The sequence below is a fragment of the Sminthopsis crassicaudata genome, chromosome 6 (genome assembly GCF_048593235.1).
Source record: "Sminthopsis crassicaudata isolate SCR6 chromosome 6, ASM4859323v1, whole genome shotgun sequence".
NCBI lineage: Eukaryota > Metazoa > Chordata > Mammalia > Dasyuromorphia > Dasyuridae > Sminthopsis > Sminthopsis crassicaudata.
The window spans coordinates 170,308,034-170,323,200 of NC_133622.1; the positions used below are offsets into that span (position 1 = coordinate 170,308,034).

At 36.5% G+C, this 15,167-nt stretch overlaps 1 protein-coding gene across 1 annotated transcript in view; it reads right to left on the minus strand.

Moving 5' to 3' along the window:
* The window catches only part of FAT4 (FAT atypical cadherin 4), a 222,119-nt gene that overhangs the window by 53,537 nt on the left and 153,415 nt on the right, over positions 1 to 15,167 (minus strand). The window contains 2 exon segments of the mRNA XM_074274562.1: positions 5,140 to 9,489; positions 10,043 to 10,293. Coding sequence (XP_074130663.1) covers positions 5,140 to 9,489; positions 10,043 to 10,293 — 4,601 coding nt within the window.

Consider the following 15,167-nt stretch of genomic DNA (forward strand, 5'->3'; position numbering starts at 1 on the left):
GGTCCTTCTTCAGGACCTGAATTTTTGTGAAATTCTGAAAAGTTGGAAATTATTATTTTTTACGTCTCAAGTTGCCTAAGTAAAATCAGGTTTCCCTTTCAAAATTGTCTGCATCACAGCAGATCAAAACTCAAATTTGAAATGTCTAAGTTACCCATCAACCATATGAAAACAATCTTTCAGACGAAATACAAATCAACCCTATTTAGAATATTTGGCTTTGGATATTTTCCATCCATGTATTATAGTTTCTTATTCTGACATTGTCCTTAGAAGATGAGATCTGGGATAGTAAACATTAGTCTCACAGGAGTTACTTCCTCCCAATCATTCATTCATTCAACAAATGTTTATTGAGAGCCTATCATATGCAAAGTCCAATGTAAAATGAACAGCATGGTGGGGAAAAACATATTTAGGATTAAACACTAGAAGTATTCTGATAGTCAAATCAAGTTTACCCTCTTTATAACTATAGGTTTTTAGTTTCTTTTGGTTATTGTTTTTGTTTTTGTTGGTAATTTTTCAGTTATGTCCAACTCTTTATGACACCATTGAAGTTTACTTGGTAAAGATATTAGAAGTGATTTGCCATTTCCTTCTCCAGCTCATTTTACAGATGAGGAAATTGAGGCAAATAAGATTAGGTGACTTGATCAGGATCAAATAGCTAGTAAGTGTCTTAGACTAGTTTTTAACACAGAAAGGTGAATCTTTCTCTCTCCAAGCCTAGAACTCTATCCACTGTATCACTTAGCTGGCTGTTGTGATTATAGCATTCAACTTTATGTTTCTAAATAGGTAAAATATGTTTCTAGCTAAAATTCTTCTGCTTGAATATCAGTAGAGTACTTCCTAACAAGATTCACAAACCATTAGTTACTAATTAGTTATCAATGAGGAAGATTCATCTTCTCTAGAACTGCAATAGGTGTTAGAGACATAGGCTTCTTATTTTAACAATAGAAAAAAGGAGACCAGACAGAAAGTGGACATAGAGTAGAAGTGGGTTCAGAGCTTAGCTTCTGTAAGTCCCAATTCAGACCATTTTGGTTTTTTGTGTGTGTGTGTGTCAACTGATATTTATCTCAAAGCTTCTCACTGTCTTCTAACTCTAGGGATCCTTTAGTCCTTCTAGTACTTCTATTGTAGATATTAAAATTTGAGAGTAGCACATAGAATTACTTCAAACAAAGGAAATATTTGTCTCACATAGGTCGAGATTACAAAATGGAGAGTGAGTGAAGTCATGGAAAAAATAGACAATTTGTAGTTTTCGATACCAATTTACTTTGGGCAATTTAACTTAAGCTGTAGTCACCTTAACTCCCTCCCTGCAACATAAAGATGGTGTGCCTATTAGCTCTAATTCTATTATTTGAAATTCATAGATAAAATGCCGCAGATTTCTACATTGGGAGTTCTCTCCACCAAGAAATTCACAGATCTAGACAAGAACAAACAAACAAAAATAGCTCTTTGACAATATTAAAGGAACACTGTGGGTGACCCCAAGACATTAATATATTACAGTTAAAATTTGTGCTTTATGCAAGGTAAACAGAAATAATTTATCTACATTCAGGCTGTTCAGGGTCCAAGATTCACTAGAATCCGATAATCCAGCCCATTCTCCCTGAAATCAAACCTATGTAACATTAGTGGTTTTTCAACTCGATGGTATGAGCCATACACACATGTGTAAGTATGAATTATCTGTGGGGTTCAGGAAATTATTTCAAGATGTTGCATCTTATTCACTCAGCCTTCCTGAATCAGGCTTCTCCAGCTGAGAATGACTTGAAAGAATAACTTAAATGTCCCTTCAGGAATTCCACTAAAAACAGCACAATAGACATATAAAGAAATTCATAACAACACATTCTTTAGTCTATGAATTAACAACTCTGCACCATGTACGTTCCATGTCTCTGAATATTGATAGGATCATATCTCTAGAACTGGAAGGAATCTAAGAAGCAAAGTAGTCTATTCCTCTCATTTTATAGATAAGAAAACTGGGGTCCAGGAAGATTAAACAATTTTCCAATGTAGTAATTATTAGCTGTGGGATTGAAAATCAAGTCCTTGGACTCTAGAGTGGATGTTTTTTCCACATATACCTCCCTTCTTCATGATTCTTTTAGGCTCATGATTCTTAAAGTCAATGCTGACTAAGATACATTTGATTTAATTAGAAAATGTCTATTTTTAAAAATGGCTATAATGATTACATTCAAATAATATCCATTCCAATATCATTACATTCAATATTATTCAATTCAAAAGACATTAATTTTTGTGTGTTCTTGGTACTGAGCATGTAAACATGATGTTATTATTTAGTCAAGCCCTCTCTTTGCAACCCTATTTGGGGTTTTCTTTTCTTTGTCTCTTTTTCTCTGTTTTTTGGAAGGCAATTGACTTTAAAGGATTTCCCCAAGATCACACAAAAGTCTGAAGTTGGAATTTCAACTTAGGCCCTCCTGATTCCAGTTCTATTGGTTGCTCTATTCACTGTGTCACCTAGTTTCTCCCTCCCATTTGGTATTTTCTTGGCAATGTTCCTGGAGTGCGTTGCCATTTTCTGCTCCCTCTCATTTTATAGATGAAGAAATAGAGCTAAACAGGATTAGATGACTTGCCTAGCATCATAGAACTAATAAGCAACTAATGCCAGATCTTCTTGATTCCAGACTGGTACTGTCCACTATATGACCTACCTTATCCATATGATATAGACATATAGATGTATATATATAGATATATATAGATATATATGTATATATATATGAATATACATATAGGAACAATTTATATATATATTATATATATTGTGTGTATATGTATATGTCTTTATATAAGTATGTATACACACATTTTCTTTATATTTGAATAAAAACCTATTCAAATTAGATATAAAGAGTGTGAACAAAGCTAGTTGAAAAAGAATTATGAAATTAGAGATGTTTTTGTTTGCAAACTTTTTGTAAAGTCATATCCTGACACTCCTTTTGCTTAGAATGTACTTCTCCATATCCTCTATCCCTGCCTTTTGAAATTCTGATTATCCTAAAGCCCCATTTGTAATGTCACTACCTCCAGGAAAATGCCCCATATTTCCCTTGATTACAAGAAAATTGTTCCCTCTGGTTCTTTCCTAGATGTTTTTTGATAGCTCTCCTATTGTTTTTCCTATAGAATGTTTTCTATTTTAGTATTTGCATATATCCCCTCCTCTCCTACTAAGAAATAGGCTTTTCATAATCAGCATACAAGATTATTCATCTGTATCTTCTCTCCTCCCCACACCACCTCCTTACACACAACTGGAAAGTTTTTCCTTCTCATCTCTACCTCTTAGAATATCTGATTTCTTTCTAAGTTCATTTCAAGCACTACCTTCTACGTGATGCTTTTCTCAATTTCCCAGTTATTGATGCTCCTTCTTGTGACATTACCTTACATTTCCTTTGTATGTTTTTTTTTTTTTGTATAGACAAATATGCACACATTACATATCAACTCCTTAAAGGAAGGAACTGTCTGCTTTTTGTCTGTTTCCCCAGAATCTAACAATAGCAGATAATTACTTTTTTTTTTTAAACAAATGACATAATATGTATAAAAAGCTTCACAAATTTTAAAGTACAATAAAAATGTTAGCCATTATCAGCATTTTGATTGATGGCCTAATAGTACATACTATATACTTAATAAATTACTATTTAATCTAATTGAAGCTAACACCCTCAATCTCTTTTTTCTTTTCTTTTGGTTCTCTGATTCAGAAGGGGCTTCTATCTTAAAAATAAGTTCATGGCACTGACATCTTTGGAGCTGCCAAAGGGATCAACAACAGAAAATAATATGGTTTTATTAGAAGCAATTACATTAAGGAAGATTCATTAGCATCTGCTTTCCATTATATCTCTAGGACACATGGGCTCTGAGCCTTTCTATGGGACTTGAAGTTGACATTGTTTATTAGAATGGGAGTCCCTTGAGAGCAGGGACTATCTTGCTTTTCTATTTTCAATCCTACTGCTTTGCATCTAGTAAGCATTTATGAAATGTTTTTTCTTTCATCATTTATTCATTCCTGTCTTACCTCCATGGTGGTACATTGCTACTTCCTCTCACTACTAAATGATATCTCTGCTTTCTATCTCTTTTGTACTCCCTCCCCCTCTCAATATCTGCTCTTAGGAAACACTATTAAAAAAAAATTCAATTTTCACCTGGTAGTAAATCGATAAAGCTTTATATGTGTTTTCCTAGGGGCACTAACATTTTACTAAGATCAATAACAGACCTTTAATTGTAAAATTTTTAGAACTAGTGAACCAATATAGAAACCATGGGGAAAGGGAGAACTGGGAAAAGACATTTTAGCACTCCTGAAATATCTTAATACCCCTTACATGGTTATTTTCCTTCAGCTACTTATAAAGCTCATTTGGGGCTTTCATCAGACTTCAATATTGATCTTGTGCTTTTTTAAGGACTATGCGGAAAGCTTTAGTTGCACCTTTCAATTCACTTTTCAGGCAGGTCAAATTCTTACAAACTTTTTTACAAAATAACAAAACAGCTGAAAATTATATCGCACTTGAGATTTTCAATAGAATTTCAGTGTGTCATCTTATTGGAGCAAGGATCTTACCTTCATTTTCAGATTGCCTATCAGATACATTTTTTTTGAAATGTGGCAATATCTCAAATGATGAAGGATAAGCAAACTATGGCCCAAGGGCCAAATCTGGCTGCTCCCAGTTTTTATATCCAGAGACCTAAGAATGTATTTTTTTAACATTTTAAAATATAACAAAACTATTTTAAAATGTGAAAAAGGAATGTCTTAACTTTTTGACTGTACAAAAAGATATGGAAGGCTGGAGTGGGCCAGAGTTCGTCAGCCCCCAGTTTATATGTGATGTCCTAGGGTCAGAACATGAAGAACAAGCATTGTCGTTCCTGTGGGAAATTCATACTTAGTTCTATATGATCCCCATGTGAGAATCCCAACCTCCAGTGAAAATGGAAATCCAACTATGATTTAGAAGCTAAATTAATAATTAGCAAACACCAAAGGCTGTTGAATTCTCAAGTCAGTTCAGAAAAAAATGATGACCCTACCTGTAAATCCAGCTTTGCAGACACAATTGAAGCTCCCAGGGAAATTCTGACAGATAGCCCCATTCTTGCATGGCTTGGGCAGGCATTCATTAATGTCTCGCTCACAGGCCCGTCCGGTGAATCCCTCTGGGCAGCTACAAGAGAAGCCTCCCACAAGATTGTGGCAGGTGCCACCGTTGTGACAGGGAGATGGCAGACATTCATCGATGTCTGTCTCGCACCAGCTCCCAGCATACCCTGGCAGACACTTGCAAAAGAAAGGCTGGAGAGGCTCGTTGGTCACAATGATGACTGGGAGACTTTCGTGGCTCTTCATTGTGGGACTCACTGCTAGCCTCCTGAGACAGCTCCCTCCATTCTGACAAGGGCCATGGACACATGGATCATGATCGACAGACTCTACCCTCACTCCGCTTTGCCGGAAAAGGATTTCCTTAATGCTCTCAAAAAAGGTGGCCACACCACTTGGATTCACATACTGGTTGGTATTTCTTTTCACAGCGGCCAACAGGAAGGTCCTATTGTTCTCCTCATAGGCTCCATACAGTTGCACAGCAGTACCGAGACCTGTCAATTGGGAGCTAGCAATGCGTAGAAAATGGAGGTAGTGGTTGGTCAGAAAATCCCTCACAGTTGGCACACTGAGGCGGAGGAGGATACTGTTATCCACAGTAGCATTAGTAAAACCAGCAAAGAAGACCCGGATGTTACTGCTGACTGCAGCGTGCAAGCCATCATTACTAAGGACCGTCAGGTCAAAGGTGCCATCTGTGGACCTGGCTTGGGAATTCAGGTCACAAGTGCCACTAGGAATGCTAAAGAGACTTGTTACTCCAGAAGTTAGGGAACAGTGAAAACTGTCTAGCACATCTGGATCCTGAGGCTTCACACTGCCTAAAATCCCACCGGGAAACAAGTTACTGAAATAATGCACAAAGATTTCGACAGTTCTTGGTTCGGATGGATTGTCATTCTGGTCTATGACTCGGATATGGACAGTCCCTGTGGAAGACATCTGAGGAATGCCAGAGTCTCTGGTAATCACGGATAGATAGAAATCACCAATTTGTTCTCTGTCAATCTCTCTGGTCGTAGTCAGAACTCCCGCAGTGCTGAGACTAAAATAACTGGTGGCTGGTCCTGTACTAAGCAAATAATATGTAAAGGGACCTTGATTTGGAGGGAGATCAGGGTCTGTGGACTGGAGGGTCATTACCAGAGTTCCTGCACGCTTGTTTTCCATCACCTCACCTTCTCTATTAGATAATGTAGGTCCATTGTCATTGATATCTTCCAGGGTTACCAATAAGGAAGCACTTCCTGTAGCTGAGGGGGTCCCCAGATCCACAGCTAAAACAGTCAGATTATAGACAGGAAGGGTTTCTCTATCAAGCTCAGCAGTTACCGTAATCTGTCCTGTCTGAGGATTAATGGAAAAGACACCATTTTCATTCCCTGAACCAATAAAATAGGAAAACCTGCTCCAGCTGGGTACAGAGTCTGAGTCAAAGGCACTTACAAAGGTCACATGTGTTCCTATGGGCACACCTTCACTGATTTGTACGTTATAGATCTCCAGGCTGAAAACAGGTGGGTCATTGGCATCCAGGATGGTAATATTCACAGTTACTTCATCTACGTCTGCACCACGGATACTCCCAGAATTTTTGGCCAGGACCTTCAAAGAAATCCTCTCTTCTTTTTCTCGGTCAAGAAATCCAGATACGTAAATCTGCCCTGTCCTTGAATTAATCTGAAAACCTTTCTTTCTGCTAGTACCAAAAATCAAGTAGTGGACCTCCCCATCAACTCCCATGTCACGATCACTAGCAAACACTTCTCCAACGACAGTCCCTTTGGATGCCGCCTCAGAGACTTCAAAATAATAGAGTTTTGAAACAAAACGTGGCACATACTCATTGGTTCCTTTCAACTGGATGTTCACAGTCGCAAAACTGCATCTCTCTTCATCGGGGACATTGAAGGCTTTGACTGTAAGATGGTAACTCTGCTTCGTTTCATAATCTAAGAATCCTTGAGTAGTGATGATTCCAGAGTTGGGGTCAATGACAAAAAGGTCACTATCTGAAGACTGCAAAGAGTAAGCAATCACAGCATTACTACCTGAATCAGCATCTGTTGCGTTGAGACGAATGACTGTTGTTCCACTAGGAGCATTTTCCAATACTGTGGGAGAGTACTCCTCTGGAATGAATATTGGAGAGTTGTCATTCACATCAAGGACATTAATAATGATGCTGCAGTAGCTGGTCCGTGCCCTCCATCCTCCATCTGTAGCACTAACTGTCATTTCATGTTTCTGGTGTAGCTCGTAGTCTAGGGGTTTCGCCAGGGTTAATGTACCTGTTGAAGCATTAATTGCAAAAAGACCATTTTCATTTCCTGAAGAAATATGGTAAGTGATTAGGCCATTCATTGCTGCATCTCGATCACGAGCAGACACAGTTCTGACAATGGAACCGACACTCTGGCTCTCAGGGACTGTTGCACTAATGTGGCTTTGAGAGAATTCTGGGCTGTGATAGTTTTCCTCAGTAACAACGATTTGAACTGTGGCTTGGGATGAAAGTGGAGGGTTTCCTTTGTCCCTGGCAGTGACCGTCATCAAAAAGTTTTGGTTTAGATCAGACGTGAGAGAAGAAGCAACAGAAACCCACCCTGTTGTGCTATCCAACTTGAATTTCTCCACAGGGGTTTCATTTGAAATGAAGTATTCAATTTCAGAATTTAACCCAAAATCTTTATCATCTATGGCAGTGACTTTGATGAGCTTTGTCCCAACTCTTACATTTTTGGTAACAGGAGTAAAATATTTACTGTGAAGAAATTGAGGGGCATTATCATTACTGTCCACGATATTGATGGTAACAGTTGTCTCACTTAGCAAAGAAGGACTTCCTCTGTCTGAAGAAGTCACAATAAAACTATGTCTATTTATATTTATATTACTGGAACCAGTGACATTTCGATATCTTAAGGCCTGCTTATTAAAAATTTCTCCTGTGGTGGCATTAATCCTGAAAAATTCAGATTGAGATTTAATGAAATAGAAAACTTGGCCATTGGACCCTTCATCTGGATCTGTTGCAGAGACCTGAGCCACTTTGGCACCAATTTCAGTGAGCTCAGGACAGTCCAAATAGTAGGATGGCTTCTTGAATCGTGGGGCATTATCATTGACATCTGTCACAAAGATAGCAACATCTGTGCTGACCGTCCATCCAGAGTCATGGGCAGACACTCTGATCCTGTAACGATCGGTATCTTCCCGGTTGAGAGGCCGACTGATGATGATGTCTCCTGTGCTGGGGTTGATGGTAAAAGGAAGACTTGTATCCATTATAGAGTACTTGCTAACAGCATTCACACCAATATCTTCATCTGAAGTCGTGACTCGAGTCACCGTATAACCAAGGGGGGCATTTTCAGGCACAGGGGCAGTAAAGATTTGAGAGAATCTTGGGGCATTATCATTTTCATCTAAGACATTGATGATAACTGTCACTGTGGTACTCTGGGAAGGAGTGCCTTTGTCTGAACATCTCACTGTGAGTACATACTGGGATACTTTTTCCCTATCCAAAGACCTGATACTTCTAATTTCTCCAGTGCTGTGATGTATACTAAAGCTATTTTCAGTATTACCATTGACTATGTTATACTCTAACTGCCCGTTGGGTCCACTGTCCTTATCTATCGCAGAGACAGTAAGTATTGTGCGAGGGGAAAGATTTTCTAATATTTCTGCCACAAATGGGTCATCCTTAAAGACTGGTGAATTGTCATTGACATCTAGCACTGCTATAGCCAGTTTCTCATATGATGAGAAAGGAGGGAAGCCAGCATCCCTGGCTTCTATCCAGACCACATATTTCTGTACTGTTTCAAAGTCCAGCTGTTGACTGATGGAGACTTGTCCAGTCAGTTGGTCAATGTGGAATGCACCTCCAAGATTGCCACTTGCAATAAAATAGGATAAAGGTTCCCCTCTAGAAGAAGACCCAGTAATGGTGGTAATGAGAGTGCCAATGGGTTGGCTTTCAGGGAACAGAAATGTGTGTTGTTTAGCTCGGATTTTGGGGAAATCGCCTTTATTCCCAAATCGAACAGTCACTGTTGTTGAATCCATCTTTGGAGATAAGCCCCCATCTTTCACGTGTACAAAAAATGTCATTTCTGAGGCTGTGTTTAGGAGTTCAGCTGCCATAATTGCACCGCGCAAGGGGTCAATGTGGAATTTTTCAGAATTTCTGCCAGTAAGGGAATAATGAAGTTCAGAATTGGGTCCGGTGTCAGGATCAGTTACAGTAACAGAAAAGACAAATGAACCTATAAAAGAGAGACTAAAATTACTGTCAATGTTATGCAAATTGAGCATTTTAGGGATAAAATATCATTGGGAGAGTAAAATATTGAATTTAATTTTCCCAAGGATAGATGATCTTTTCTATGCCTGGTTATTCTGGACTCCAAAGACTACAATACATCCTAATGTAGGGGAAATGTATTTGCTGGCCCATGTTCTCTGCCTTAGATTTTATGAAAGTTAAAACTTTATTTTTTGAAAAGTCATTTTGCTTTTACTATATATAAAGCTTGAGCCTACATAGGCCATTTGGTGACTAGATTTGATAGCCTCTTTGAAAGATGCAGAGGAGAGCAAGAGGAGATCCTTGGCAATCAAAACTTCTGAAAGACTATCTTGGAATACTTAGCTGTCCAAAAATAGAATCTAAATGAAAAACTGTTCTGCCCAGGGATTCAAATAATTCTGAAAGTCTCTATGTTTACACATGCACAATCTTGTTGAATGAAAACAAACTACAACAATGATGCAGTATCATTCATTTTCTCATTTGACTGAGTCACATCATTAGATTACCTGAAGGAGTAGGTGATGGGATATGAGTGACATAAGGATGATGCTGGAATCTCGGTGGATTATCATTGACATCCGTTACAGTGACAGAGACACTGGTGGAACTAGAAAGGGGTTCTGGGAATCCACCATCACTGGAGACTACTATCAATGTATAGTTCTCTTTTGTTTCTCTGTCCAATAAGGCACTGGTGATGATCTGTCCTGTAGATGGATTGATTGTGAATTGGGAATTTCCACCAATGAGTCTATAGCTAAAAAACAAGAGGAAAAAAAAGCACATTTGTGACATTTTTTTCAACAATAAAAGTCCTATGAAATCCTGTCTCCAGCCTCCAACAAATATTAACCATTTGATCTTTGCTAAGTCACTTTCTGCTCAATGTCACAGTGAACTCTGACAACAATTCAATATCTGATCTGATCCATGGAAGGGATTTCCATAATGAATTTCCCTACCTCCCATCTTTTGCTGAAGAAATCATAGATAAAGATTTAAAAAAAAACTTAGAATTTTAGCATGGTTCTTACATGGGTATAAGAAGTGCAAACTAATAGATTATAAATGGTTCAAAACATAAGAAATTGCATACAAGTAAAGACTGTGAGTATAAGAAAAATAATTCTTAAAAAGACATGAGACATTGAAAATCTTTATTCAGAAAAGTCTAATGTCCTGAGATAGGATTTAATTTATTTATTTAATTTACTTTTTTATTATTTATTTAATTTAATTATTAATTCAATATATATTTATTTAATTTAATTATTAATTCAATATATAGTTTTCAATTATGATTTCAAATGTTTATTTCTTAAATGAAAATAAATTGTTATTGAATGCAATGAAAAAAAGAGCTGACCTCCTACAAGGAGATCTGGGTTCAACTGCTATTTCTGAGATCTGGGAACATACATATTGATTGTGTGATCCTGGGCACATCACTTAACTTTCTTATTGTGGTAAGCAATTCTCTAAGACTATAATTTATTTTTTATTTTAATAGCATTTTAGTTTTCCAAATACATGCAAAGATAGTTTTCAACAATTGCTCTGGCAAAACTTTATGTTCCAAATTTTTCTCCCTCTGCTCTCCCTTTGCGCTCAAGACAACAAGCAATCCAATATAGGTTAAACATGTGCAGTTCTTCTAAACACAATTCCATATTTAAGAATGTAATTTATAGAAAAGATTCTAGCTTGTATTGGTGAAGTGAATTTCTTCATGGAGATCCCCATATCAGTGAAATCTTGTCTTTCCTATCTCTATCCAATGACAGATGGTTATACAGTCCCAGAGAAGATGCATTAGAGTTTTATCCTTAAATAACAAAGCACTCTAGAAGTGTAATATTGACAGCTTAAGAAATGTAAAGTTCTATTCATTCACACAAAGGTATTGATGGTTACTATCTTCTTCATTTATCATCATTCTATTGACTTCTTATTATCAAGAAAAATCAAACATCTTGTTACATATTTTCATATTAAACAGATTGCTAAATTAAGTTCTAAAGTGGAAGACTTTCTATTAAGAGTGATTTTTCTTGTTTATTGTTTAAGAAAAAAAAAATTACTGTTCTAAACAGATAGGTAGTTCATAGAGCATGGCAAAAAAAATACCTTGAGAAAAAGTAAAGGAAAAAAATCACCAGTCTGTAAAATTTAGGAAATGGCTATAATGATATATTAAAATAGACAGGTGGCAAGGTATAATTTTCTTGATTTTTTTCTTTCTACTTATACAAGTAAATATTTCTTCCTATTTCACAAGCTATAAATTGTCATGGTTGCTATTCAAATATGTTTTAGTCTGAATTCATAGAGAGATGGTAAGACTAACCAATCATCGGGATTTATAAAAAAAATCTACTATGTACCAGCTATTGTGCTACCTGCTGGGCACATATATAAAAAGGACTATGCATTTTCTATTTACAACTTCAAAGAGCTATGCAAATTCCACTCCTTATCACATTGTTGTTTTTGTTGTTAGAAATTTGTTTATAGGATGGGTAGGTAATATATTACTTTTGCTACAATCACAAACCAAGAAGATTATAATCTGTTCCATTCACTCTGCACTGAAAAGGAGAATGCCCACGCTGATGAGATAACAAATTCAGAAGAGTATTAACTGCTTATTAAAACTTGGGGTTTTGCCAGTAATATGTTAGTCCCTTGATCTCTCTCTCTCTCCACTCTTGGTGATCAAGGTTCTAGGAAAGCAGTTATGGCCCCAGTGGTATTTCACTTCTATGAACACTATTGTAATATAGTATGATATACATTTGGAAACTGTCCAATAACTTCAAGGAGAGAGAAAAATATTGATTTCTTGCATTATAACTTTCATCACAACCTTTAATGACAAGATCAAGGTCTAATCAGAACTCACATCCTGTAAATAGTATAGCAACTTTTTTTGTTTATAAATGAATCTGAGGGAAAGAAAAATGAAGCCAAGTGAATGCTAGCCAGGGTCATTTTGAGCTATTTTAAAATTAAAATAGTGATAAGCATGACACAGCCCAGAGCTGTTTTAGAGGTTTAATGACTCCCTGGATAAATGAAGATACAGTCCTTCAAGGTCCATTAATCTCCCATAAAAACCCTATTATCAAAAAACATTATCAGCTAATTATTTTCTAGTGCATTAGCCATTGCATTCTCATTTTTACATAAAACTGTTGTGGTATATTAGAGGGCATTCTGAAGGAAAGGTCTCAGCCTTAACCCTATGTCTACTAACTGCATGATTTTAGGCACTTGCTTTCCTCATTTGTAAAGCAAACTCTTCTGTTTAGTGTTTAAAGCTCTTCATCACTCACAGTATTTGAAGTTTACAAAATACTTTTCAGACATGATCTTATTCAGGCTTTCAAACACCCTGACTTAAATAAAAAACTTCTGTCTCTAGAGTTACCAATGGTCTCTCAATTGATAAATCTGATAGTCTCTCCAAATTTCAAACTTACTTACTCTCAACTACATTTGACACTGTTGACTCACCCTTTGCTCTTGAATACATTCTCCTTTCTGGATTTTCATCACTCTCTTCTGTCTTGGTTTTCCTCCTATTTCCCTTCTCAGTCTCCTGTGTTGGCTCATGGTCCAAAGGATACTCCCTAACTATAGTGACTCCTTAAAGTTTTTTTCTAAGACTTCTTCCCATCTTCCTCTGTACTTCAGGAACTGGTAAACAACAGCTCCCATGGGTTTAGCTATCATATTACAACTCTTAATTCCATATAACCAGCCCATCTCTCAATCTCATATCATCATTTCTCCAATCAACACTTCAACTTGGCTGTCTCAAGGATATCTCAAACTTAACATGTCCAAAAACTGAATTAATTTTTTTCTTTCCAAAATCTTCACCTCTTAAAACTTTCCTATTTTTGGCAAAGGTCCCAGATAGATTTTGTAGCAGTCTTTTTTAAAAATTAAATTTCTTTCCTTTATTTATTTGTAGGCAATTTGAGTTGTGTCTTGTCCTCCGTTACAGTTAGTAAAATGAATTCAGGTCTCCCTATCTCCAAGTCTGGTGCCATTGTACCATCTCCCTATCCCTTTTCTTAGATTTCTAAGGTATTACCAAAATATATTTTCACATATGCTTGAAGGCATATTTTCAAAATAATCACTTCATGTCTATCTACTCTTCAAGGATCTTGTAAAATAAATATTTAAAAATGTATGAGCTGGTTTGAATGGATAAATAATCAAAACATTATAAATCATATAGACTTTAAATCTTAATTTCTTCTGAATTTGAAACTTTTTCTTTAATCATGCCCATTGCTAAATGATCCCTGCTGAGGTCATCTTCATTCCCATCTTCAGATACTTTTGTTCTCTTTGCTTATCATGGTGTCCCATTCTTCCTATCTGCCTCCAAAAGCTGCATTTGAATTTCAAATTCTAATTCAGGGCACTTTTCCTTCAGAAAGCCTTTTTAGTTTGTGCCATACTTGAAATGCTATCTGAGAGATGGACTGGCTTTTCCTTACAAAAGGCACAAACTTATATATCATTCTATATTATTCTTTACAAAATTCTTGGTCCATAATAAGATTATAAGTTCTTTGAGGATAGAACCCTGATTTGTATGTCATTTATGAGTTTTATTCATTTGTTAATTATATTATACATGTTCTATAATATATAAATTCAACATATTTATATATTGCATGAATATAAAATATAAATACATTACATAAATATAAAAATAATATATAAACATAGAAGAGGGAATGAGTCATGAGAAAGGATCCAGAGACAGCAACAGCAATATAACATAGTTTGGAGAGTAATATGCAGATAGAACAAAATAGATCTGTTAAAGTAATTTGGGGAAAATTGTAACTTTGAAAAGAAGATAAAGAATTATATACTCTATGTGTTTTCTGACATCTCAGTCTTTGCTGATTCCTGTTATTTCTAGAATGTTATCCTCCTGTTTTTATCTAAAGTCTATTACAAATATCACTTCCTTATGTAGCCTTTCCTGGACAAACCATTGAGAAACTTCCTTTCCAGAATACTTATGACATCTAATGGTACTAAAGAAGACCTTGTAATTTTCTTTGCACTTTAATTTTAATTCTTTTCCTTCCTTCCTTCCTTCCTTCCTTCCTTCCTTCCTTCCTTCCTTCCTTCCTTCCTTCCTTCCTTCCTTCCTTCCTTCCTTCCTTTGTTCCTTCCTTCCTTCCTTCCTTCCTTCCTTCCTTCCTTCCTTCCTTCCTTCCTTCCTTCCTTCCTTCCTTCCTTCCTTCCTTCCTTCCTTCCTTCCTTTCTTTCTTCTTTCCTTTCCTTCCTTCCTTCTTCCTTCCTATTTCCTTCCTTCCTTCCTTCCTTCCTTCCTTCCTTCCTTCCTTTTTTCCTTATTTCCTTCCTTCCTTCCTTCCTTATTTCCTTCCTTCCTTCCTTCCTTCCTTCCTTCCTTCCTTTTTTCCTTATTTCCTTCTTTCCTTCTTCCTTCCTTCCTTCCTTCCTTCCTTCCTTCCTTCCTTCCTTCCTTCCTTCCTTCCTTCCTTCCTTCCTTCTTCCTTCCTTCCTTTTTCCTTCTTTCCTTCCTTCCTTTTTTCCTTCTTTCCTTCCTTCCTTTTTTCCTTCTTTCCTTCC